This window comes from Liolophura sinensis, chromosome 13 (assembly GCF_032854445.1).
Source record: "Liolophura sinensis isolate JHLJ2023 chromosome 13, CUHK_Ljap_v2, whole genome shotgun sequence".
In the NCBI taxonomy this organism is placed as follows: Eukaryota; Metazoa; Mollusca; class Polyplacophora; order Chitonida; family Chitonidae; genus Liolophura; species Liolophura sinensis.
This window is the reverse complement of record NC_088307.1, coordinates 13,929,278-13,956,802: the sequence shown is the minus strand read 5'-3', so window position 1 is coordinate 13,956,802 and position 27,525 is coordinate 13,929,278. Positions and strand designations below refer to the sequence as shown.

General features: G+C 39.7%; 2 protein-coding genes across 2 annotated transcripts; both read left to right on the top strand.

Moving 5' to 3' along the window:
* The first annotated feature begins 267 nt into the window (after positions 1-267).
* On the top strand, positions 268-10,673 carry LOC135480895 (uncharacterized). The gene is made up of 7 exons (XM_064760824.1): positions 268-374; positions 4,120-5,035; positions 6,185-6,402; positions 7,349-7,437; positions 9,434-9,551; positions 10,136-10,261; positions 10,549-10,673. Exons 2-7 carry the CDS (start codon positions 4,131-4,133, stop codon positions 10,671-10,673), a joined length of 1,581 nt encoding a protein of 526 aa, XP_064616894.1. The 5' UTR covers positions 268-374; positions 4,120-4,130.
* A 3,576-nt stretch (positions 10,674-14,249) lies between these two features.
* LOC135480894 (uncharacterized) lies at positions 14,250-20,559 on the top strand. The gene is made up of 9 exons (XM_064760823.1): positions 14,250-14,372; positions 16,017-16,134; positions 16,462-16,562; positions 16,805-16,946; positions 17,357-17,451; positions 18,875-18,980; positions 19,714-19,798; positions 19,942-20,137; positions 20,437-20,559. The coding sequence occupies exons 1-9, from the start codon at positions 14,250-14,252 to the stop codon at positions 20,557-20,559; spliced, it is 1,089 nt and encodes a 362-aa protein (XP_064616893.1).
* The last annotated feature ends 6,966 nt before the right edge of the window (positions 20,560-27,525 follow it).

Here is a 27,525-nt window from a genome sequence, read left to right as displayed (position 1 = left end):
CACCTAACTTGTCCCTCTTAAAAATTAACTCTGTGTTAAGCTCTATGTAGGAAATACTTTTATCGATGCATATATATATATGTATATTTGATCTAGTGTAGTCTTATATACTATATACTGCATGTAGTCGTATAATACATGCTGGCGAAGGTGCGCTAACCGCATGTTCCTTTCAGCAAATCTGATACTGCATGCGTTATATAGACGTGACCATCTCTAGCTTGATTAAATGAAGATGGCTAACCGGACTGGCTCTCACGCCTTCCCCAGGACATCTCCGTTCTTGGGTTGGACATCACTGGAGAAAATCGACTTAACATGCTGCCCTGTTTGTCGATGTTCGTAGCTTTGGTCTGCATTTAGGGTATAAACAGGTAGGTAACAGTCCAGTCGATGATACCCGATTAAAGGCTAAGAAAATACTAACATGTGAAGTATATTTCAGACGACAGATCCTTATGAACACTGTCGAGCAAAGTAGTTTTTCGACCTAGTAAATTGCATTTGAAACTTTGGATTCTACGGTGGCCATTTCTGACCATATCGGGACCAGCTACGTCATATCAGGTTTTTACATTTAATGTACACAGACTGCATGATGTCATCAATCAGAACGCATGCGCATAGAGAGCTATGACGGTGTTCACAGAATTGACCTTGAAATGAACTGTATAGCCAAACAATGTGGATGTGACGTCAATGACTCGCTCTAAATCCCAAACAGACCACCAAGGAATCCGATGATTTTTATTCGGTTGGAAAAATTAAAAATAAGATAAACAAGGCGAACTATTTATCTAGACATTGTTTAATTCCTTTCCTTTGACATATGCTTCAGTTTAGTGTACTCTTTGCCTTTATTTATGTCTTTCCATATATAAGCTTATTGTGCACACCTTACAGCTAATGTATAAGCCTATAGAATGGGTCCCCACAGCTGTATGCGGGAAATGTTGACAATCCAGCCCTGATAACGTGTCGCACGATCTACAACCATAACAGCTTTGTTGGGGCTGGTATAGCAAATCGCTCTTAATCGCTCTGATAGCAAAGTCTAAAATAACTGTTTGCTGACACTTGACGAAGCCCTGGGAGCAAATCAGACGATCATGTTACATGGTGTACTGCATAGGAATATATAGATTCGTGTACACATGAGATGTCATACTTCATTGACTCTCCGCTAATGAGTTTGGGTTCCCAGTTTTTTTGCACATGTACACATGCGGTGCTATATAGCCTAGATCGGTTTTAACAAGTACAGTTTAATATCAACAAACGGATATACAGAAGACTCGCCATAGATGAAAGACGGCAATAGTCCTACATGCTTGCCATTGTTGTTATCAAAGAATAAACATAAATCTTATGTACACTATAGACTCACGTTCCGCTCAAGCCTTTTTCTACTGCAGGAATCCTAGCACGTAATGGCGGATCGATTGATCATGGCGATTTCTTCTCTTGGCACGAAATTGTTTGACGATAGATCCTGGTTAATCTGTTTCGAAATTGATCGATTGATTGATATTACTTGCATGTTCGCTTGCGTGATTGATGGCATGATTGCTTGCTCGTTTGCATGATTGATGGTACGAATACTTGCTCGCTTACATGATTGATGGCACAATTGCTTGCTCGCATGTGATTGATGGCATGATTGCTCGCTCGCTTACATTTTTGATGATACGACGGTATACTCGCTTACGTGATTCATTATAAGATTGCTTGCATGATTTGCTGAATGACTGATCAGTTGATTTCTTGAAAGATTCGCTCAGTCATTCAAGAGTTCCGTATTGCGTGTAACATTGTCTTATATCTCGGCATGAAATGGCAGTGCAATATTCACTTGATATATTCGATCAGTTTCTTACTATTTTTTGATTGATTGATTGATTGATTGATGGGAGAACCTTTCATGACTGGTTACGCCTTCAAACCTTCAAACGCCTTCAACCTTTCCACCAGAGCTACATCTAATTTGACGCTGGCTGAGCATTGAAATCGCATACTGAGTGTTCAAATCGCATATTGAGTATTCACATCGCATATTAAGTATTTAAATCGCCTACTGAGTATTCAAATCGCATATAGAGTACTAAAATGGCACCCCACAAATGAGATCTGTTCTCACACTTAATGTGGTTTCTGCTATGGTACAAATTCGATCAAGCAATCGGAACAAGCGTTCATATATATATGACCGGAAGGTGTGCTCATATTCATATTTGTCAGAATTCCGTGGTGCGGTCTAAACTGGTATTAATTAATACCTGTGCATTGACAATATATAGCTAGTCTACCGTGCTGTGGTAAAGTATAGGAGGTAAGGCCTTTATAATCTGTATAAGGCCCCATTGTTAATAATTATGGCTAACCCCGCACACATAGCCTAATCAGCCAACAAAGGATTGCGTATAAGTTGAGCTTAGTATAAAACTTCAAAACCTGCCTGACCAAGAAAGCGGTACACTGTGGCCAGAGGGACGTCAATATTGACAAGAGAGTGGGCGAGTTTTACTGGAGTGGGCGGACTAAGGTTCACCATTCCGGTGCAGTTGTCCACTCAACAGCAGGACGTGTTGTATGTGGTAAATGTAGGGCTATAATCTACACTATCAGGTGAGGCTGTTAATACCGTTACAATATGTATACGATTACATTCTATCTGACATATATGTACATGTACTTGTATACATGTTCTTTTTGCCGCCATATGTATACGTCATGCACGTAGTGAAGTAAGTGTTGGACGAAAGTGTAATGAATTATTTAGTTATTTGATCGGTGTTTTACGCCGTACTCAAGAATATTTACTTATACGACTGCGGCCAGCATTATGGTGGGAAGAAATCGGGCAGAGCCCGAAGGAAACCCACGACCATCCGCAGATTGCTGTCAGACCTTCCCACTTACGGGAAAGTGTTATGAAGTAATGTTTGATGGCCTATTTGTACTGTGTACTGTCATTTTTATAACTGCACAATTTCACTGATTGCATGAGTCAATTCAATCTGATCGCTTAAATGGAGCTTTGGGTCCATATGTTAGTGGGATGTATGGTAGGACGGTATGGCCAAAAGTAGTTTCAATTAGGTTATATTCCATAGAATATGAATAAATCATTAAATAAACCATAGAAAACGCATCTAAGATCACACAGATTATTGATTTTGTTAAATTTATTTTATAAATGTGGTTGTCCCGTTGACATGAAATTTCCTAAGTTCTGAAAATTCCATATGTTGGTAGTTTTTGCTTAAGTCTAGCAAGGAGGGTTATACTGGAGAAAAAAAACATTTAAGTCAAACACTACAGAAGCATAGTATCATGTTGTTTAAGCAAAAGACTTTTACTTAAGGAAAACAGCTTAAGAAGTTTGGTGAGATGGAGCCCAAAGGCCAACTGCACAAAACTATTTCTGGCTTAAGCCAAAATTTGAAATATGAACTTAAGGCTTATTTTTGGACGTTAGAGAGTAACATGTCCATCTCATCAATGTTACTTTAAGACATATGTGTCAAAATTTCAACTTCCAATACCAAACACTAAGTATTATAAAGAGTTCTTAAATTTTGACGTAAGTCAGAAACTGCTTTGTGGAATCGGCCCCTGAAAGTTCAGAAACTGTGTCTAAACCTAGAAAACGACTTATCATGACATTAACTCAGTTCAAATTGAAAAACTCATAACACCATGAAAAAACTGTTACCACTATGTGAATTTCCCGTGATCTTTCTGAAGAGCTTACATTTCCCTCATTTAAATATTGATCAAAGACGCACTGATTCATAACAAGAATATATTCCACAAAAGCTCTGCGCTGTTACTAACCAGTAACCAGTAAGGCAAATCAGCTTAACCAATTAATTCATCAATGTACACTCAAAATATTAATCTGTTTTTATAACATAATACTGTATCATATTCAACAGAATATCCTGTTAGTCTAATAGATTTTTTTATACTGAATTAATAGAAAGTGTGTTATATTTAACAGAATAATCTGTCGCAATAGCAGAATACATTCTAGCATCACTCAGATAACAGACATTCTGTTAAAATTAACAGATTATGTTTTTTTGAGTGTAGCAACAATGTACGTCCTGTTGACAGATAAAGTTATAATGGCGGACCGAGGTGCCGATGAGGATAACCTCGTGGGAGAAGACGAAATTGTGACGACACCGGAAATGCAAATACCGGCAGATCCATCCGAGACTGATGGCGACCAAAACTTGACAGGAGACAATGACAACAACGATCCCCAAGATAAATGTGGAAGTGAAGACATTAACGAAGTCCAAAATGGCAGTGACACACAAATTGAGGTCCGGGAGCAAAATGGTGAAGGTACCAAAGACGACGGCGATAACCAAGATGGTAATGCTAAGCTAAATGACAATCGAGGGAATGACTATCAAGAAAATGGCGATGTGGTTAGTCAAGAAGGAATTAACAACAAAGATAGTGGATTAAATCAAAATGGGGATTCGTCCACGTCTCTGCCATCGCCGACAGACGAAGACAAGAAAAGTGATGATAGTGGTAAAAGGGTACTCAATGAAGCGCTAAATGATATTGGCCGTACGAAGGAAACTGTAGACGAAAATAGACTCGGTGAATTGTCTCTTACGACAGGACAGCCAATGGACAATGTAGATGTCACAGAAGACACGCAAAGCAAAGAAGAACTCGGAATCTCTAGTGATCCAGAGCAGAAAACGGTGTTTCCATCCATTGTTCCCGATGTTAACAAGCTTGGTAATGCCAGTGACGGACAACAAATAATTCCTGCTAAAACTGTTGACATAGCATCCAAAGATCCGGACTCAACAAAACTACCAACAAACAAAGGGGACATAGCGCCTGCTCTTAACACTTCTTTACCGTTACTGACGCCGGGGAAGCCTTTTATCGGCGCAATCCCCGCAAGTGATGTCATTTATTCCCCACGTGATAGCGTCACCGGCTCACGGACCAGGGTACCGCCAAAGTTTATGCGCATGTCAACTGTAGCTATGATCAACAGGTGAGATTCTTCCATTTTCTTTCATGTTTTCAATTTAACTGACTTCATTCAGATATGAAACCTGACTTAGACGTTTATTGTCGAATCTCGGCGTGAGAAAATGTTGACAACCGAACAGATCTTAAGATCGGACAAGTATATGAAAAGTTAAACTTGCAGTATCATAAAATAAACCGTACAATGAAGTTTACAACTTTCATTTATATCATTAATAGGACAGTGGAATCAAAAGTGGTTATTAACGCAAATGTTTGAATAATAGGAGCTAAAACACAGAAGTTCTCAGCAATTATGCTTGCTGAGGGTCACAAGAATTTTTTTAAGGAAAAGAAAACACTAGAATGATATAGATGTCAGACGAAAGACCATTAAACAATGTTCACTAACAGTTCGACTGATTTTTTAAAGAATTTTTTTCAACCTGAAAAAAATGCGTAAGAAACATTCTATTCTACAGTGGCGTGTAGGGATCAGTGACGTCACATCAGGTTTTTGTCACATGTAGTGCTAGATTTCATTATTTCAAATTCATATATATATATACAGATCTATGAATACATTCAAATTGGCCTTGAAAGGAAGTATTTCAAGCAAAAAAAAATAAGAAGGCCAGTATAAATAATGAGTGAGAGACACAGGAGTAAAAACCAACGGCAATAGGAAAATCATTCTGGCGAACTATTTAAAGTGTGACATATGTCGTATTGGTAGAAGGTAAACTTCATGCACGACTACACGAGAGAGTATCATCGTTCATATTGCCACCAAGGCAACGAGAACAATGTGAGCAGTTGAGTCTTTAAAATTCCTTGTCAAGGAAGGACAAATGAACACAAATTTTGCATGACCAAGCGATTGAAAATTGTCACACAGAAGCTTTTTTACACGAATTTTTCTTTATATAATTCAAGCTTACACAATCAGGGATGCTGTCCAGCCGGCTTCGGAAATCCATTTTGAAAGAACCAGAACCAGAAATGGGTTTGTCTCTGTAGTTTGCTTCGGATGCCCGTAAAACGGTCTGAATTCTGGATTTTGGCGTAAAAACAAAATAACAAAAAGAATATGCTCCAAGAGAAACATACATCAAGAAAGCATCAATCAGCACACAAATCTAATGAAATAAACTAATAAATAAATCCATTTCAGCTCACCAAGGCCGATAACTCGTGAGAGCACCGTAAGCAGTGATACTCTAAGGCGACCCTGCAGAGGGGTAACATGGTCAGAGGCCACGAATTCCCGTCCCCCGCTGAGGATAGACCTGGAAGGCCCGACCCCCTGTACCTACTCACCCCGGAATAAACCCTTGGGAGAGACCAACGCCCCATCCTATAGCTTTGGGATGAAGTGTCAGCCAGAAAAAAGTAAGTAAAATTTAAAGAAGGTATAGAATTTAATGTAAACATGAACACACGTCATATTCCTGTGGAATTTAATTATCCAACCGAACGGTGGCTACCATCAACCCCAAGAAAACTCATGTCGAAAACTTTAAATTAGCAATCTCAACATTCCCTTATCTAGCACTCAGCATCAAGAAACAGACCGAGGATTCGTCATCTTCGTGTCAGTTTACACCACATTGCACCACGTGTGGTGTCTTCAGCATTGTCTTTTAGTGAGACAGCATCTTAGATACAAATCTATTACAAAGGGACACCCATGATATGTGACCTAAGTCAGCATGAAAGAGATGCCTTATGCCAACAAACGAATAAATAAACACAGTTTTGACACATTATTAGGGAGCATATAAAAGTGATATTACATTTTATATCAACAAAATACATTTGTATAAAGGAGTCTGAATGGACCCTTTGTATTACTTTGTCTTAAATAAATCTGGCTTATGCCAAACCATTTACATGGTTGTTTCGTTTCGTTTCGTTTCGTTTTGTTTCCCTTGGCTATGCCAGTTTGCTGCACATGCTAAGTGAGTTTCCATACTTTCTGATCTTCAATTCAAAACAAATATCATCACCAAACATTAGTCTGGCATTATGCTATCTCATAACATATCTGACGCCACTGTTGCTGATGGAATTGAGGTCAAAGCATTTTGTTACCATAATAAACTATAAGAAGACGAGTACGAAGAAGAATATGAAATAGCTATTCTGCGCATCTGTAATCCTAACAATGGGATCGTACATCTTTCTGAAAAACAAGACAACATAAAAACACGTTTCTAAGCGTTTTACTTTATCATGAATTTTGACTGACTGGGCAAAGTTAACTGCCAAACTTTTTATCTCATCACCGTGTATAAACTGCCCTTGGAATGATTTCTTTGCACGTTTCTACCGACAGATGGCGGCGGCAGGACGTCGTGGTGGAAGGCTTGGTTCCAGACGCCTCATGTTTGGCTAAACAAGGTTGACTTTCTTCGGGATCGAGCGGTAAGGACGTCGGTCACAGCTAACCATTCTTGGAGTTTAACGTCGTACATAACAATTTTTCAGTCATATGACAGCGAGGAGTCATTAGGTGTGTGTACATATATTGTGTCTTCTTGTCGCAGGACAAGTCCACGCCGCCAAAGTGCTGACGTCACTGAAGTATCATGCCAAAGACACCAGACATCACACCCCACCAAATCACATTATACTGACACCGGGCCACCAGTCATGTTTCCTTGCTCGATTTTTAAACTCTTTGGTATGACCTGACCCGAGTTAGATCCCGGGTCTCCCGACTTCGAGGCGGACGTTCTAACTATTAGGCCACCGGAGCGGTCTAACCATTCTGGACAAAAACCCTAAAAAGAACATTAAAACTTGTAGTTTTAGATGAAATATTGATGCTTTTTTTCTCTAAAAACTATGATGAAATGTCGATGCTTTATTTCAGCTGAAATATTAGCAAAAGTGTTATTTTTTATGAGAAACAAACAAATACAAGCACATCTTCTGAAGAGTTGTAACTCACCGCCGTTGTTTCTCCATGCTGAAGCACCCATAACATTCATTTTGGGAATGGTGATTTCTAAATATTTTAATGGTACGAGGAGTGTCTCGTTAACTTGTGCAGAACGTATAGATTACGCATGAGATCCCACACCCAGTCAAGTACCCAGCACATCTCCTGGCTTAAAGCCTCAGCCAAACCACACGGATTTGATCTCATTTTGTCAATTCTAGTGGTCTGAAACCTTGCTCACTAATCAGACAGCCAGCGATTGCATGTATCGGTAGACAGGCATTCCGCACTAGATAGACACCCATTCCTTTGATGCTTTAATCCAGTGATGTGCCCACATGGGTGCCTAAGGTCTTGAGAGATTATATCAAATGGTGTTTCGTGAACAGAAGCAGAGGTGATTGAAAGTAATCTTGAAATCAACATTAAACCGCACGTCCCGGTTGTTGAAAACTATTTTAAGGCTTAATACGTTAAATTACAATCAAAGTCGTTTTGTACTTAGCCCAGAAATAATTGCTTAACAATATATCAAATGTGAACCAAAACTTCTGCTGTTATACTCTGTAATTTGGACTATTGCATATTGTCTACTGAGTTAAAATTTAAGGGCACCGTCGTATAAATGAAATATTCTTGAGTACGGCGTAAAAGACCAATCAAATAAATAAAATTTAAAGTATGACTTAATAACAGTATTAGCTTATACACTTTCTAAACGACTGTGGCCAGTTGATTTAATTAAAATTATTTACTATTAATTCTAATAACTAATTGGATGAATCCAACACATCCGATGTCCCACCAACTCTTCTAGTGATGACGTTACTTTTCATTCCATTCCTGGTGAAAGCAATTGTGACGTTATGGCATCATAGAAAGATCGAGCATTTGTAACCAATGTGTGGGACATTCGGTTGACCTATTTGCGACAATACTTATGGTTGGTTAATTGCGTGTTCTCGATTGACAGGTCAGAAAGGTCTATTCATTCCAGTAACACTTCATTTAAGGAGTAATAGGCAGTGTGGGATGTTCCTTTATAATAGAAAGGATGGAAATACATGGCTACAGATTTGTGATGTTTGGGTATTTTCTGTGTTGGTGTCACATTAATGTAAAACCCTTAGAACATAGATCCCAATTTCACTCTTTCGAATGTATACATGGTTGATCCATTAGTCGATTAGGGTTCAAGGGAGTGCCCAAAGTAAACCACCGGCCTTCTCCAGGTACCTTACAAACCCCCTGACTTAAAGCCACAGTGAAAAGAGCGAGAGCAGGATTCGAACGTGCGACCTCGTTGGTCAAGTTCCTGATGATGGCAGCAAGAAAGGGCTTTGACTTCTGATCCAGCGAGGCCCAGGAAGTGTGTTTATAGATTTTGCCCTATTGTGTTAGACACAGCTCTGACCAAAGACGACTTCGAACCCATGATGTTGCATGTGATATACGTGACATACCTCTCTGTTTTAGTGGCCGACTCCGTCTCTGTACGAAAACCAATCTCCTATTGGGTCAAGACAAGCGTCCAAGCCCTCTGCCACAGCGTTCACCATTCCAGAAAAGAAGAGCTCAAAGATCAGATTTCCGGGTAAGCAATAGATGCATACAGATGGCATAAAGTAAATTTCTGTATCTGATTGGTACATTGATTGGAACTATCCTAGACTTCACTGCGTGACAAGAAAAAACCCCAGAAGTTATGAAACATCTTATGATTGGAAACTTTAATTGTTATTTTGAAGTTTGTGGAAAGGATGGAATATGACGAGAAGGTAGCCAAATGTAAATATTACCTTTATGTGCTATTATTTGGTATATTGAAATTTTAGGATTTTTCCATAGATATAGTAATATCTCACAAGTTGTAATATCAAAGTTGTTATTACATATTTATTATTACACCTTGGCTATTACACGGCTTGATACACAATCGATCAGAAAAAATTACGACTTAAAAATAAATTTTAAGAATATTGTTCGGTGAAGCCTGAGTTCCATAAATACAGATTTTCTGAAAGGTGAAACCGAAAAAACAGCTGACCCTTTACATGACCTATGTGGAATATCATTAAATCTGAGTTAAATAGTCTTTAAGACGTATAATAGCAATTGTTGATATCGATGCCAGAACGAAAACACTCTGACCGTCTTGTGGTGTTGCTGATTCCTCAGGGGTGCTAGAGACGCCCTCGCCCAGTCACTACAGTCGAGAGTTCGCAGACGGACAAACGTTACGGAGAAGCTCTTCTTTCACCCACGGGCAGAGAAGAGGAGGTACAATCCCATGGCCGGTCACAGGTACATACAGGTCTCCGTTAATCTCAGGGAAAAAAAAACAACTTGAAGTTGGTTTTTCTGAGCGATGATGGGTTGCATTTTTGGCTATCTTACTGATAATCTGTTTCTGAAAACAAAAAAAAATCGCCATCAGGAACGAATTAATTCGTTATCCGGAGATTCCTATAGACGATTCTGGACGCTCTGTTTATGTTTACTTTCGAGAAAATTATATTCAAGAAACTAAGAGTGAAGGCTTTTGATGAATGAGTCAAATCGTTTACTTGATGTTTTTTTTCCTCTCGCAGAGCTGACGCCTGGCCCCGGGCAGTACGATTCCACCAGTGCCCCCCGCCACGCCTGCCCCGCCTTCACCATTCAGGGGCTCAGACGGGAAAAGTCCTTCTCACTCGGACCTTTCTCAACATTTTGACTCCTATGTTAACAGCTGCAGCTACGAATAAAGGTCGGTTTTATTCCAGATCAGGTTGCTGGTGTTTTATTTCTCATCGTCGTCTCTCTGCGTAAAAGGCGGGCATGGGAATCATTTACAACACCAATGTGTCTTAACATTATGGTGGGATTAAATTTAGGAGAGACCAGGGAAGCCCACGAGCATCTACTACGAGCACGCTAACTACTAGCCCACGGGGGCCCCGGCTGCCTTTTATTGTACAAATACAAGATACGCTGTACGCATTTCATGCTGTGAGACATTTCTTTTAATTTGTTCAAATAGATTAACGCACTGTAATTTCATCGGTCATATATTTTGACCTCGGGGACAAGGGTTCATGTCGTCATATCTTTATTGTATCTGAAATTTTGTGAAGGGCAAAGCTGGACAATCTAACTCAGCATTCAAACGGAGAGAACACTCACGTCTATGAATTCCTCCGGAAGGCCTCTTATCCTCTAGCACCCAGCAAAACTCAGTGCAGTATTTGTCCTTTTTTATGGAATATTTTCAGCAAGGCGATAATACTTACAAACGATACTAATGTTTTATGAAGCCAGGCCTGTATGTTTTCTGTCACAAAAGAACATAAGAATATAAATATCGAGTTTACCTTGGTTTTTATCGTAATGCTGGATAGGAATTCCCTTGCGATTTCGTGGATGCTTCTAGCTCCCTGTTTAGATGACCTCCATCTTCGCACACAAATTTCCAATATTTTCAAAAGGCTCTGTATATCTGTTTGTAGTTACTATAACTGGCCGAAAAGTCATTTAGAACATGGTCCACGGGCGTGTGGAATCTCGGAGCATCCGGGGCTTGGATGGCCCCTAAAGCCCATAATTGACTGGGATAGTCGTTCCGCTTACCTTAGTACGATCCCAGCACCTCGCTACCTAAAGGCCTGATTACTCTGGTCAGAATATAATAAACATTGTTCAGTTTATCCGCATGCGCTGTTAGATTAAATATTTTACAACTCACACAACGCACATCGGTATTTCAATGGAAAGTAAGTATATACATGTAAAGTATGGAAACGATCCGAAAACTAAATTTGTGCCAACATGTGCAGTATAGGCCTACTTCATCACAACCTTGAGGATGGATCGTTTTTCTCTTAAAACACGTTCAAACGCGCGTACAGCATGCGTCCAAGAGCTTCCTGGGCCTTGGTGACGCCTGGACCATCGCCTAATTGGTTGGGATAATGACAGCCAACCTTCAGCTTACATGCATCACGCAAATCATATGTCACAAAATGATATGTGTATCGCTTACCAGTGTTACTTTGAAAGTATGTGCGAATGTGACAAAAATCATGTATTTCAACGAGATATTTTACGGGGCTTAGCTCATGTAACTCGAAATGCGGCTTGTCAGCGAGAAGTTTTTCAGATAATAGGAATGAGAAGTGAATATTTTCATTCCGACTTACATGAATTTCAACCTCATATCATTCGTTATAGCTTTATTCCGTTCAAGTCCTCCGTGGTGCTGAATACACACACTTCAGTCATTGTGATCAAAAAAGAATGAAACCTTGATTTAGGTATGCGTTACGTAATCAACGCATATGTGTGATACCAATTTTTCCACATTGCTTTGGGTTAACTCCTCTTGCTGCTCACAGATCTTGTTACGTTCGTAGAGCAATCATACAGAGTTCAAAGGACCTGGTATGTTAAGGCGAGGAATCGGCCCCAGTGCAAGAAACCGTGCACCTCGAGAAGCAAAACTGACTATAGCTGTAACTGATAGCTGTTGATACACTCGTAAGGCCACTTCCTTTTCAGTTCTGTTTTACTCTTCTTTTCATGTTATATGGCAAGCATGCGACTTATAAAGCTCCAAACATACGCTGAAGCAAAGTAAGGGTCATAAAACCGTAAAATGTTAGCCTGCTTCAGTCACACTGAAATATCTGGGGGGGGGGGGGAGGCTTTTTTTGTTTTTTTTTTTTTTTGTCTTTGCATCAGATACTGTAGAGTGGGGAGAATCCCTGCGCCACAAATGTAACTTTCTGAAATATTGAGCACGCTGTCAAAAAAATACATGTATAACCAATGTTCAGCCTTATATTTCGGCTTCGCATAACATGTTAATGTTAATGATAGCCCGAGGACCACTTGTGCTCTCAATTAGGATTCGCTCAGTTGGTTAGCGCGCCAGCGCAGCGTAATGATCCAAGAGTCTCTCACCAATACGGTGGCTGTGAGTTCAAGTCGAGCTCATGCTGGCTTCCTCTCCGGCCGTACGTGGGAAGGTCTGTCAGCTACCTGCGGATGGTCGTGGGTTTCCCCCCGGTTTCCACCCACCATAATGCTGGCTGCCGTCGTATAAGTGAAATATTCTTCAGCACGGCGTAAAACACCAATCAAAAAAAAAATCAATTATGATTCACGTATGATCTCGCTATAGTTCCGCACGTTACGTAATACCATAGTTTAACAATTATCCATTCTAATTCATGATAACAGTTATCTAATGCAAGACAGCCTATATCTTTACTCACACAAAAAGTATGTTGTCAAAGATAAATAAAGAACCACAAGGGTGCGAGCTCTGAAAAGAGGTGGAAGCTGTCCTCCACACTGACTTTGTTAGTTCACTGTACTACGAAGGATGCCTGAGAGCTTGCAGCCGAAATACGAATTTTAAACTTGCCAAAAACATGACAAAACTGATCATATTATGAAGTTTATTTTATATGAAGATGAATGAAATAAACTTTAACAGCACGCAGAAATACAAGCATGAATGTTTCAGGAAAGATATTCATCGGTTTAGCGTTGATCTTCATACTGTAAATTAAAGACACAGTACCTTGTTTGAACGAAAAATTGGCGTTTTTGATCGAGGGTACATTTTGGCGAGTTATTACTAAGCAACCATCTCTTTTATAACCCCATAACTTTTATGGGTGATTCGACCAAATTTTATACTTCTGATTTGGAAATTTACAGTACTGGGCTTGGATTTTGAAATTTGCACTTTCTTATCGTACCACTCTGGGGACGATTCTCCGCCTTACCGTACCAGGTCCTTAAACGGTCCTGAAAAGATAAGATACACGTATCACGAATAGCCATTTGAACATTATCGTTGGATCTTATTTTATGAAATGTTACCTGTTATGGCAGATTGTATACTGTTAATCTGCTATGCCGTGTGATAAGTTTTTGTGTTCGAAATTTCTCCACTGAAAATGTATTCACCTGGGCGTGACTTCTGCATAAATCAGATGAGTATATCGAATTGACCCAAGCCGACAATAAACTGAATAATCTTCCGCAATAAAAGAATAAATTCAAACATTACTCAGACTTCAGATTTTCGGTTAAAATTAACAGAATATTTTTTTGTGGGTACGCGTGAGGAAAATGCTCTAATTATTGTGAACAGGCGGTACAATATATAGGTCGGTGGACAGATAAGCACCTCACTAATGTGTTGTCACGTAAAATAAGCCAGATATAAAAAAAACTGGATGTTGTGAGGTCAAGACGAGACAAGATGTAGACTACAAACGTATATAAGTCAGAAAACAAAATGGCGGAGAACGGTGGTGCGAGGCCGTGGAACCCGGCTCCATTCATAATGATTCCTCCGCAGCCCAAAACCCGGAAACCTGGACAACTGAACGACAACCAGATCAGGCAGTTCTTTGAAGAGGTGAGATTTAAGTGTTTTATGAATGCTGTATTGTCGAACTGTCGTCAGCGACATTTCCATCGCTTTAGCACACAGACGATGTATTGTCGCCTTGTCAGCGGCGTTTCCGTCACTTCAGTAAACGCAGGACTGTACTGTGGCTTCGTCAGCGACGTTTCAGTAGACAGAGAATGTGTAAACGCCTTGTCAGCGTCATTTCCATCACTTCAGTAAACACAGGATGTATTGTCGCCTCGTGAGCGATGTTTTCGTCACTTCATTACACACAGGATGTATTGTCCTCTTGTCAGCGACGTTTCGATCACTTCAGTATGCAGAGAATGTATTGTCGCCTTGTCAGCGACGTTTCCGTTACGTCAGTACACACCGAATGTACTGTCGCCTTGTCAGCGACATTTCTGTCACTTCATCACACCCGGGATGTATTGTCGCCTTTTCAGCGGAGTTTCCGTCACTTCAGTACACACAAGACTGTATTGTGGCTTCGTCAGCGACGTTTCAGTACACACAGAATGTGTAGTCGCCTATTCAGCGTCGTTTCCATCACTTCAGTAAACACTGGATGTATTGTCCTCTTGCCAGCGACGTTTCCGTCACTTCAATACACACAGGATGTATTGTACTCTTGTCAGCGACGTTTCCGTCGCTTCAGTACACACAGAATGTACTGTCGCCTTGTCAGCGACATTTCCGTCACTTCAGACAGACTGGGATTCCTTTCCAGTATGAGACATTGAGCCAATTGCATTGCGTTGCAGAAGACTCCTCAAACAAAAACCGAAAATTCATTGAATCTACACGTCAAGTCATCAATCAATATGGACATTCCAGGTCAATAATCGCAAGGCCTAATCCCCAAACGAAGTTTATCGTAAACCTGAGCATAAACCACCAAAGAACTAAGAAAATAAATTTTTGAAAATTAAGACGGAATCGCACGAAGAGAAGGAGCCAGTAGTTTTCAATAATGTTGGAAAGATGCAATGAATGTTCTAGATAAATGAGTGAAACCAGCATTTAGATCGTGTACCGTGCTACCATATAAGGTGTCCATATGAAATATTTAGCCTAATGGATAGAGCATCCGCCTCGAAGTGCGGAGATCTGGGATAAATCCCGGATCGCTTGACACTCAGCACTGAAAAGTTAGAGCAAGAAAACATGAATTGTTGGAACGATGTCAGTATTATATGTCTGGGTGGAGTGTCATGCCTAGTGTCTTCGGCATGCTGCTTCAGTGACGCCAACACTGCGGCGGCATGGACTCACCCGTGCCAGAAGAAGACACAGTATGTCTACACACACTTAATGACTCCACGTGGTCATATGGCTAAAACGATTCATTACGACGCAAGACCTGCATACGTACATACATACATACATACATATATACATACATACATACATACATACATACATACATACAGTTACAAATAAACAAAAAACAAAAGACAAACTATTACAAAAAACTTTCCTTTAACAGCAGAAAAATATACATGAATAAATAAATAGATAGATAAATAAGTACATAAATAAACAAGTAAACAAATAAATACATCATTCCCCCAAATGGTTCCAAACTCTCATATTCATATTGTCAGAGTAGGTGCCCTTTAATCTGATTTACTGATTTTTGTCATCAAGGGTTATGTCGTTGTCGAGGACTTCTTCACGGCCGATGAACTCCAACCATGTCGTGACGCTATTAACATGATGGTTGATAATTTGGCGGAGAAATTGTACTGCGCCGGAAAGGTCAAAGGTGAGTATCATTTCAGCAATTTTATCAATCAAGTTGTGACAGGCTTGACATAAAATGTTCAGTACTAGTTATATTCTGTACTAGTTTGCATGTATAACCCTAGGGAAGGGATTGATCCAACAGCCACTGGCGAAGTTGTCTTCAGTAGAAAGTCAGACTTTGTCTTAACTTTAAAACAGTTTACCGGGCTAAAAGTATAACTCATCTTAGGAAGGTTCATTTTAATGGTAAGACTTACACCTTCATGACAAAAATACAATCCAGCATCACTGAGACAAGAGACTTTCTGTTAAATTCAACACATTCTGTTTTGAATCTCTCTCACAGATCGGTATAAAGAATTTGGGTTATTTCAAAGACTGACGGAATTGGAGAAGGATTTTCAAGGTTCTAACATTCTGCTGTTTAAACATCAGAAAATGCCAAAGGTAAATTATTCCAATGTTTGATTAGTTTTGGTTGATATGTCATGTAAAAAATATTTTTATTTTATTTTACGAAGTCATAGAAATACCAGTCAGCTTTACAGTTGTGTCGAAAAAAAAACCAAGCTACAGAGCAAATACTCTAAGTACTGTTCATTTCATACAACGCTTAGAATTATAAGATCTTCAATGAATGCTTTGTATACCTTTAAAGTACACTACTTCCTGTCATGTGTTTGCCACAGGCGTTCTGTAATCTCTGGTCCAACGAGAGGATTCTAAATGTGATGGAACAACTGATTGGTCCAGACGTAGCCGGACATCCGGTCTGGAACCTTAGAACCAAAACCCCAAATAGCGAGGCCGTCAACATCCCTTGGCATCAAGGTAAATGAAATCATCCGACGTTCATCTCATTAATACCACCGATCTATTCTACTTAAGCAACGATATAAACAGGCAAACAGGACTGCTAGAATGATGAAGAAAAGGGAATCAGTTCATGTATATGTATATGGCTATCCCTCGTTAGATGTAGTTTTACGCGCTGTTCTTGTCTGCCTAAAGAAAGAAATGGAGAAACAAATCAACAAAGAAAACCAGCCAATCAATAGACCAACAAACACGTCAAAAATAGTAATGCCTAGCTAACGTAAGGCATTACATTTTCTTCTGCGTTTTTTTTTTTTTGTTTTTGTTTTTTTGTTTTTTGTTTTTTCACATGTAAAAAATTGTACCAGATGTTGTGGAAAACGTTGCACATGCTAATAATTCTGTTACATGATATGTTGCTACAGACAGCGCTTACTTCAGTGCGGACAGCTATTACCACCTGATCCCCACAGCCTGGGTACCATTCCTGGACACGACCGAGGAGAATGGCTGTATGCAGGTAAACCTGTTACACTACTATCCTCACAGTTATATGCCAGTCATCGACCGTTAATCATTAAGGTTATGATCTTGATTGGTGTTTTACGCAGTACCTAAGAATATTTCACTTATACGACGGCGGCCAGCATTATGGTGGGTGGAAACCGGGCACAGCCCGGAAGAAACCCACGACCATCCGCAGGTTGCTGGAAGACTTTCTCACGTACGGCCGGAGAGGAAGCCAGCATGAGCTGGACTTAAACTCACAACGACCGCATTGGTGAGAGACTCCTGGGTCATTACGCTGTTAAGGTTATAAAATCAATATTCAAAGCAACTGCAAGGCAGATAGTGCAGATTATTTTTTTTTTCAAATTTTTTAATTTAAACAAAAAAAACAAAGTTATCGTGTATGGTGCAAACCAGGCGTTTAACAACATCAGAAACAGACGATCGAAGCTCCATATCAGCAGACAACAGCCGTCAAGAATAATTGCGGATGGTCAAGTATTACCCCCGAGCTCTGCCCGGTTTCCTACAACCATAATGCTGGTCGCCGTCGTATAAGTAAAATATCCTTGAGTAAGACGTAAAACACCAATCAAAATAAATAATGAATAATTCTGAAGAATATAGCTGTTGGGAGTTGTTGTTGAGAACAGTTGTTGAGAATAATTGCTAAGAATAGTTGTTGACAAAAGCTGTTGACAATAGCTGTTGATAATGTCCAACTGAATATTTTCAAAGAATATTAAGAATTGTGGTCAGGCTCAACAGTCAGCATTTTAGGTTACCTGCGCTATATGGGACTAAAGAAAGGTGTATTTGTATGGAAAATGTGTGACTCAGTTAAATCAAAATTATATGAATCGTTTCCACGGGATTCTGTTCTTAACCTATTCGACAAGTTGGATGAGCATACAGTACAAATCAAAACAGCGAAAAAATATTGTTTTTGTTTTATTATTATTTGATTTGTGTTTCACGCCAGAGTCACAAATATTTCACTTATATGATGTCGTCGTACGTGGAAAGGTATTTCAGCAACTTGCAGATGGCCATGGGTTTCCCGGTGGCTCTGCCGTGTTTCCTTCCGCCATATAACGCTGGCCGCCGTCGTATGATTGAAATATTCTTGAGTAAGGGGTAAAACACTAATCAAATAAATGAATAAATAAATATATGATGTCGTTTTGGTTTATAAGTTAAGGAGGATGGTCAGAGTTTGTTCGTTTCATATATTTATCTATACTGGAAGAAATTTCTATGTTTATCTGTATATACGTTCTGTATTTACAGACTTCACTCGTGACGTGTGTATTTCTGAGGATCCAAAGAAGTGCAATGTTGTAACTGTGTAATATTTATATTTTAATTTATATTTAATATTTCTAATATTGATTTCACGTGATTCATTGTTGTTGAATAAAATGCTTCTGAAGGTCGTTCGTCGAGGTCACCGAGAGGGCAAGGTCGCCCGTCACACGTGTTGTCAAGGTCCCACTTGGTACGTGATGCTGGAGGAAGAAGATATGGAGAAGGAATTGGGTAAGCAGACGATACGTGCATATTCGACTGTCACCTTGTGAACTTAACACTTAGAAACACTTAGGCAGTTAACTGTATATAGTGGTCTTTATTCATTTATTTATTTATTTCTTTGGTGTTTTACGCGGTACTCAATAATATTTCACTAATACGACAGCGGGCAGCATTATGACGGAAGGAAACTGGGCAGAGGAAACTGGGCAGAGGAAATCTGGCAGAGGAAACCAGGCAGGAAACCGTATATAGCGTTCCACACGTAAACTGTTTTCACAAATGCTTATTTATGAACATGACCCGAAGAGTCAGAAAAAGCCTTCTGTGAAGTCAAGCATGTTATACATGATTCCGAAAGGTAAACTCATCGAAAATATTCTGAAACAGATTATAGAACTGTTTGGCTAGAGCATTCAAACACGCTTAGCATCTCCTGATAATTTAAGCTTCATTTGTATTATTCACATGTATTTATTTATTGACTGGTACTCAAGACTATTCTGCTTTTATACGACGTCGGCTAGGATTTTGGTCGAAGGAAAACGGGGAGGAAACATTAAGTAGGGCGTAATGTTGTAGAAGTGTGTCAAAGGATTAACATGCAAACTATCGCATTTCGTGTTTTTTATTCACCTGTTCGTATTTATCTCGAGGAGAGAGATAAGAATTACCAATCGAGAAAATCCAAAAATAATAAATTTGCCCCTGTCATATTCGGGGTTCGCTTGCTCTATTTCAGGGGTAGACATGACGCGTGATCTCGTCACAGTTCCGGTTAAGTATGGCGGGTTTCTTCTGTTCCACAACATAACACCTCACCGGAGGTAAGTCCTCATCACAATTTGTGATTTCTTGTGATCGCACAACAATTCCTGTCTACAAATGCCAGTTTAAAAAAATACCATTCTGTATGTGTCAGCTTATGGGATCTTTATATATTTTAAACAGAAAGTTTGTTTAACCGCAGTTTGCCGAATGTTTCCAATGACGTTCGTTGGAGTGTTGACCTTAGATGGCAGTCGCCATCATCCAACTGGGGCTTTTACGACATTCAAGAAGGAATCAATTTTCGCTCTGCCTCTGACCCGGAACTGAAACCTGATTGGGCCAAGTTCTTCTCCGTCGACAGAAAAGACGTCTGGCAAAAGAAATACTTCAAACAGGTTTATTCGGCTTCACATTCTGCATCTCAATCTTGGGATGTCAACAGGTTGCTTGTGCTAAGCAACTCAATTAGTTTATTTCAAACCAAGAGTGACCAAACGGCTGTCTCATAAGAGATCTGACAGACTTCTTACGTTCAAGAAATCCGTAAATGTAATTTTTTTCCTAAAATTTCTGCAAATTTTTGAAGTGGTATAGAAGGCCTTTAATTTTATTCAAAGAATTTTCAACCAAACAACGTCCATTCTGTTATAACTCTTATTAGTTTACAGTGAATTATTGTTATCATTTCATTCAGAAACACGAAGAGGATCAGTTCGACACGACAATCACGGGGCCGTGGATCGGGCGATGGGAAATTGTCAACCATAACAAGCACACCAAGGCTTTCTTCAACGCAGTTGGTGTTAAAACGGAGTAACCTAACAACGAATGTTCCTGTCATGACCGATGATAGGGTCAAAAGTGTCCTGGTTATGTTTAATGATTCTAAGATTGTTATCAAAAAGTACATACACCAAGAGCATTTTCAATACAATCTCTGCTCAAATACCGTAGCTTAACTATGTCCAGTGGCCAGTTCCACAAACAGATTTTGGACTTAAGTTGAAATTTGAAATACGCTTTTAAAGATTATTGTTCGGTTTTAGAAATTAAAATTTTGCCCACTTCATAAATGTTATCGTAAGACAAATGTGTCCAAATTTTCAACCTACAACACCAAAAATTAAAAATTCTAACAAAGTTTTAAATTTTGACTTAAGTCAGAAATTGCTTGATGGAATCGGCCCCAGATCCTATCGACGATGTTGATAAGTATCCCGATGTTAGGACGGTTAAACAAAAATCACACAAAGACCTTTACCAACACAGCTGATGTTCATAGCACCATTATATAGTGTTCACACGCTCTCACAATCCGTGATATGGCCAGTTATCATACCTGCTCTTTAAGGAGTTGAAGGCTGTTGACTTGTAGTGCACTCAGCTTATACTGCATATATTAAAAATGAGTTGCTCACACATTCATAGAGCGTCCGCTTCGGGAGGCTGTAGATCCAGGGTCAATCCTGGGTCGTCACACCTATGACCTTAGATTTTTTTTTTTTTTTTTTTTTTTTTTTTTGATTGTTGTTTTACGCCGTACTCAAGAATATTTCACTTATACGACGGCGGCCAGCATTATGGTGGGTGGAAACCGGGCAGAACCCGTATGACCTTAGAAGAGGAAGTTGTAACTTACTCGCTTGGCGTTCAGCATGAAGGCGGCTTACTTCCTTCGATAAGACGTCTCAGTGAAGCAGCACTAGATAAAAGAGCGGTGGAAATCCGCCCTGCAACAAGGAGACACATCACACGCACTCTAAGGATTCCTTCGTCGTCATATGACTGAAAAACTGTTAAGCACGACGTTAAACCCCAAGCACTCACTGGCTCACTCACTCGCTCACAAATTCACTGAAATTTAAGTCCGCATTTCATGGTTTGTTTGTATATGTCATCTTGAACTATGTTATTATGTAGCGCTTTCCGCACGTGATCATGTGCATGGTACCGTTAGGATTTGGTCATACCTTTGAGAACGTTACTTGTTGCTGCCTCGTTCAACACTGAGACGATAGAGCAAGGTTACAAAGTGTATATATGTACATTTCACATACTGTATCATCAGTTTTACTAAATTAACAGATTATTTCGCTGACCGGTCCTGTCATTACTGCCGACTAACCCAATGCCTGTTGGAAGTCCATACCTATAAATGATATTTATCTACGTCGTGTAGCATATATTCCACACCTATGGATCAAAGACCAAGCCCTATTGGGGTAATGTATAGGTTTTGTGTACAAAGTCAGCATGTTGAGGGCAGCACACGTTCAAAAGGTGTGTGAGGTTATCAGTGCCTAATTTTCACACGGAATTTTTTGATACCTGAGACTGCACTGCTTTGCGTCCTCTGCTATATACACGCAAGCAAGTATGGAGTCGATCAGGTAAACGGCTATAAAGAAAAGCGGAACATACATACTGACAAGACGAATGTATAAAAAAAATCCAGATATTTCTTCCTTTATTATGTATGATGTCAGTGACGAATCGAATAAGGCTATGTATTAACCTTAGGAATTCGTATCTTGCACGACCGATCGCATACAAAGTCTCTAAGCTAGTCTGATTGCGCAAATTATTGCCTAAGTAAAATAACCTTAGATGAAATCATGCTTGGACTATCTGGAATATCTGAAATGTAGTCTAACATATCTAAGAGTGCCTTTCATAATAATTTACATGTATAAATTGTATAGAGGCCTATAGGTGTACCAAATCCAAAAACCTAATCAATAAATCAATTCATCAGTTGATACATAAACCAACCAATCCACCAAGAAGCCAATCGGTGGATCATTTCGTTAGCCAGTAACGGGTCAACTTGGAAATCAGTCAATCAGTCAATGGACACATGAACCAGCTTACCAGTTTATAGGACAAGCCAGCAACTGGCTAAAACATATTTCAATGGAGAGCAGGATTCTCAGGCTGTCTAAAACGTATCATACTTTATTATTTTAATGAGATTTCACCGAGTAATATGAAGAACAAAATGTCAATACTGCACAAGTAGCTGGTTGTGTATCTAGGCAGACATCTTGAGCACTTCATGCTATCAAACACTTTTTAACGATTTAGTTACAATTTGAGTATTTTATAGCTATACTAGCTCGGCGTATACCTCTAAAATTGTTGGTTCGTCTGTCAGAAGTGCCAAATCCTATAAAGGTTTCGCTCATTTTAGGCCTTAAATACTTTTAAACTCAACAAATCACCATAAAATACACACATTTTTATACCAAGAGATCTACTGTGAATACTTTACAAATGAACAAATTTTGTGAATATGAGAACAATATGCTGCATAGGTTTACGGAATTGACATACCATCGATTTGTACACCGATTTTAACTCTGTGTTTATTTACTTATTGAGGGCCTCCATGGCGGAGGTGGCTGGCACGAAGGCACGGTACAATGACACAGTAGCCTGTCACCAATGCGGTCGCTGTGAGTTCATGTCCAGCTCTTGCTGGCTCCCTCTCCGGCCGTACTTGGGAAGGCCTCTCAGCAACATGTGGATGGCCGTGGGTTTCTCCCAGGCTTTGGCAGGTTTTCAAAATGCTGGCAGCCGTTGTATAAGTGAAATATTCTTGAGTACGGCGTAAAATATCAATCAAATAAATCAAATAAATAAACATTTACTTATTTATTTGATTGGTGTTTTAAGCCGTACTCAAGAATATTTCACTTATACGACTGCGGCCAGCGTTATTTGATTGGTGTTTTAAGCCGTACTCAAGAATATTTGACTTATACGACTGCGGCCAGTGGTATGGTGAGAGGAAACCGGGCAGAGCCCGGGGAAACCAAAGACTATCCGCAGGTTGCTGGAAGACCTTTCTTCCGGAGAGGAAGCCAGCATGCATGAGCTGAACTTGAACTCACAGCAAACGCATTGGTGGCTCCTGTGTCATTGCGCCGCGATGGCGCGCTAACCACCCCGGCCAAGGAGGCTCTCATTTTAGCTCTGTAACTCTACACCATGCAGCTGCACATCTGATTACAATTGCATATTTGTGGGACTTGCAGTGAAAAACAAAAAACAAAAACAAAAAAACAAAAATCCTTGAGACGATGTTGTACTTTTATTACACCTTGCATGTAAAACTAAGCAGGCGTGGCTGTGAATTTACTGCCAGAAGAGAACTGTTTGTCTATAGGAAAATGTACCCTAATCAACTGACAGCGAATTTCACTGTACAAGAACAAATGTGCTCTAGCGGTGTAGAGACGTGCCGCTGGCTACGTTGACAGGACAAGTATACTTGATTGTCCATGGAAATCCAATTCTTTGTTACAGTCCAATTAACTTCATTAAAGGAATGTCTGAAAATGAAATGGTATTTTCAATGATGCCAATTTTCACACGGGAACAACTCTCAGACTGTCATGCGTTTACATCTAAAATAACAATACTCGGGGAAAATGAAATTCTCAGTAAACAAAGGTGGGTTGTGTGAGACAATTTAGCCCTATTCACACATATCTGATCATTTGTAAATTCCTCGGTTCTCATTCTTCTAGGATTCTTCACAACAATAATTGGATGCATGAGTGTGCATTTATACAGTTTATAATGTTAATTCGCTGAACGACATTTGTACTGAGCTTTAAAAGTGACATGGTTAATTAGCCAAAAATTTGAATAGAAAAAGAAAATAGTAACACAACTATTAAAATTTCAGTTATCTTTTTTAATAAGTCGTTCGCACGACTTAGTAAAGATCTCGTGTGCACGAGATAATTCACCAATAGAAATGCATTATTATACCGAGATCATTAGTAACTTTTGCGCACGAGATCTTTATAAAGTCGTGCGCACGACTTTGCAAAGATCTCGTGTACACGATTTAACAAAGATCTCTGTGCACGACTTAACAAAGATCTTATGCGCACATCATTGTGCATTTCTATTGGTCAACTATCTCGTGAGCCCGACTTACTAAAAAAAGACATAACTGACACTTTGAAAGTTGTGTGTGCATGTGTTTTTTTTCTATTTAATTTTTTTTCTAACAATGTCACTTTTTACGGCTCCGTACATTTGCCTGTGGCGTTGAAGTCTGTACCATGAACGCATGTGCCGCTCTCACCGCTCGCTTTACATCACTGCTCTCTACTAGAGTCTGTTTCTTTCAGCCAGCCACTTACATTCAGCTATCTGTAAAATCGATCATACTCACTACGAAAATTGTCTTTCGATAATGACACGTAACACCACAAACTCTACACACTCACATGTTGAAAGTTATATTCTTGCAAAGGAGATGAAATAAAACCTTTTTCTAATTCATAATGTTAAACCGCGGGAGGCAAAACCTCGAGTGACTTCACAATTATTCATGAAACAGTGGGCATGTTGGTTATTGAGCACCAAGCAATTTCCTAAACTGCTGTCGACTTTATTATAAACCCTGTTTCTGACACTGGCATATTTAAAGTTGTTTACACGGTTTAGGATAAGATAACCGTAATAAATGAATTTTAATTCAACTAGCCGCTGAATGGTTTTAGAGTTGGATGTTAAAAAATTCTTTTATAATAAAAACACCAAAAATATCTCTATTCGCGGAGACAGTAGTGTAGGCTGTGTTACTGAGTGCAAATTGTTCTTATTAACCGCTTGTTGGAAGAGCCATTGTTAAGCAAATTACTCTCCGTGCCCATTGTCCAGCATGCCACTTGGCTTTGAATAATTATAGCGTCACCTGAGGCAATGAGCTCTTGGCGTGGAAACCGAGCTTAGACCTATGGGTTTAACATTATGAAATAGAAAATGTATTATTACTGCATTTTCTTTGAAATAATATGGATGTACAACATATTAATGTGTAGAGCTCGTGGTGTTACGTGTAACTATCGAAAGTCTATTTTAATATCGGGTGTGAATGATTTTACAGATGGCTGGATATAGGCGACTGGTTAAAAGAAACTGACTACAGACAAAACAACTTCGCCGTCGTATAAGTGAAATATTCTTAAGTACGGCGTAAAACACTAGCGTGGAACTACTTAATCAGTATTCAGCAATAAAATTGCTTCATGTCCTCGTTAGAATCATGTTGTACACACGCATGCGAATCATTAATATAAAGCATTATTGTACACAGAAGTGTCCAGCGCCTACTATATTATGTAGTAAACACAACTGTCCAATATTTTTAATATATGGGACAGTTGTAACTGTGACGTCACACGTACGGACTACTTTTTGTTTGTCAACAAGCAGACGACACAACACGATGTTCGTCCGTGCTCGTCCAGAAAAGTGTGTGTCTCCGGACAGTCCGTTCTACCTCACAACAATTCCCGAATGTCGCCTCAAACCTGATACAGCTGTGTGGTATTACTCCACTCCAATGGGAGAGCATCGTTTGAGAGAGCTAATGAAGAGGGCAGCCGAGGCTGCTGGACTGAAAGGCTGGAAAACTAATCATTCGGTCCGAAAAACAACCGTCCAAACCCTTGTAAAATCTGGCGTCGCTCCACATAAAATTATGCAGGTCACCGGACACAAATCCCTTGCTAGCATCCAGGAGTATGATTCTAAATTAGATCACGTAGAGCAGAAGCAAATGTCGAGTTTACTTCAGGGCAATCGCGCCTTCAGTCAAAAATCTCCCGCGCTTCCACTCCCTGGCCGGTCAGTTCAAGTGCACACAAACGAAGTTTTCACGACTCCGATGCCAGCAACTTCCGCACAGAATCCCAAGGATAATCAGCTAACTTTGTCAGCAAACTCTACTTCTCTTTCGTCCTCATCCTGTAAAGATTACACTAGTCTGTTCGGTGGCGCAGTTTTCAATAACTGCACCTTTAATTTTCACTGAAACGTCTGCATTCCTTTTCTTTACACTTCTGTTTGTAAAATACCGCTTCGGCCACGTGCGCCTGACCCAGTTTTCCGTCAGCCAATGAAAGTGCTCCATTCAGTATTCCATATTCATCCGCAACCGGCTATCCGCTATTGTTACGCGATATGAAATAATTAGCACGGTTTTACCCAATTTGTTTAGCGTTCGAGTTTATTTACTTACGCTTTTGACAAGTGGGTGTATAATAAATGGGTTATTGGATTGTATGGTCCTGTATGGACGAGTTCTGGGTGCCCAGGAAAGGGACGAGCTTGCGAGTTCCTTTCCGGCGCCCAGGACGAGTTCATACAGGACCATACAATCCAATAACCTATAATTATTAATACAAAGCTTGAGACTGAGTTTGTGTTTGTTGACGTCACTAGTTTGCCTTATTGCCGTGCGACCTCCAGAGTGACATCGGAGATTGTTAAAGATTTGTATATTTTGCTATTGCTATGGTATTGCTATAGTAGTGGCAGTTATGTAAAGCGAACGTAGGGAGCGGCGCGTAGGCCTACGATGTAAAGAATATGGGTCTGTAGGTTGTTGGTTTACTAATGGCACTGCAGTTGCTTCCATCCATAATTAATTGCGAAAAATTCTTGAGCATGCCATTAGCAGTCCGTTAACAGTCCCAAGGGGCAAACCTTCCAACTCAGTTAAATGCAGGCCAACAAATAAGCCCAATTCTGTAAGACGAGTCGGAAGTTGTAGGTCACATGAGCATCCTTTTGTGCCTAAAACAAAATGGCCTCCCAATGTTAAAGCACTGGGGAAAAGGTCACTTTTTGCCTCTCGCTAGCGACCAGTTGGGCCTAGATGTACAAAAAAAACGTCACCAAAGCTCTGCAGAAATACTCAGACTATCTGGAAAGCTGAAAATTATACAAATCCAACGGATACAAGATCGCTGACAGC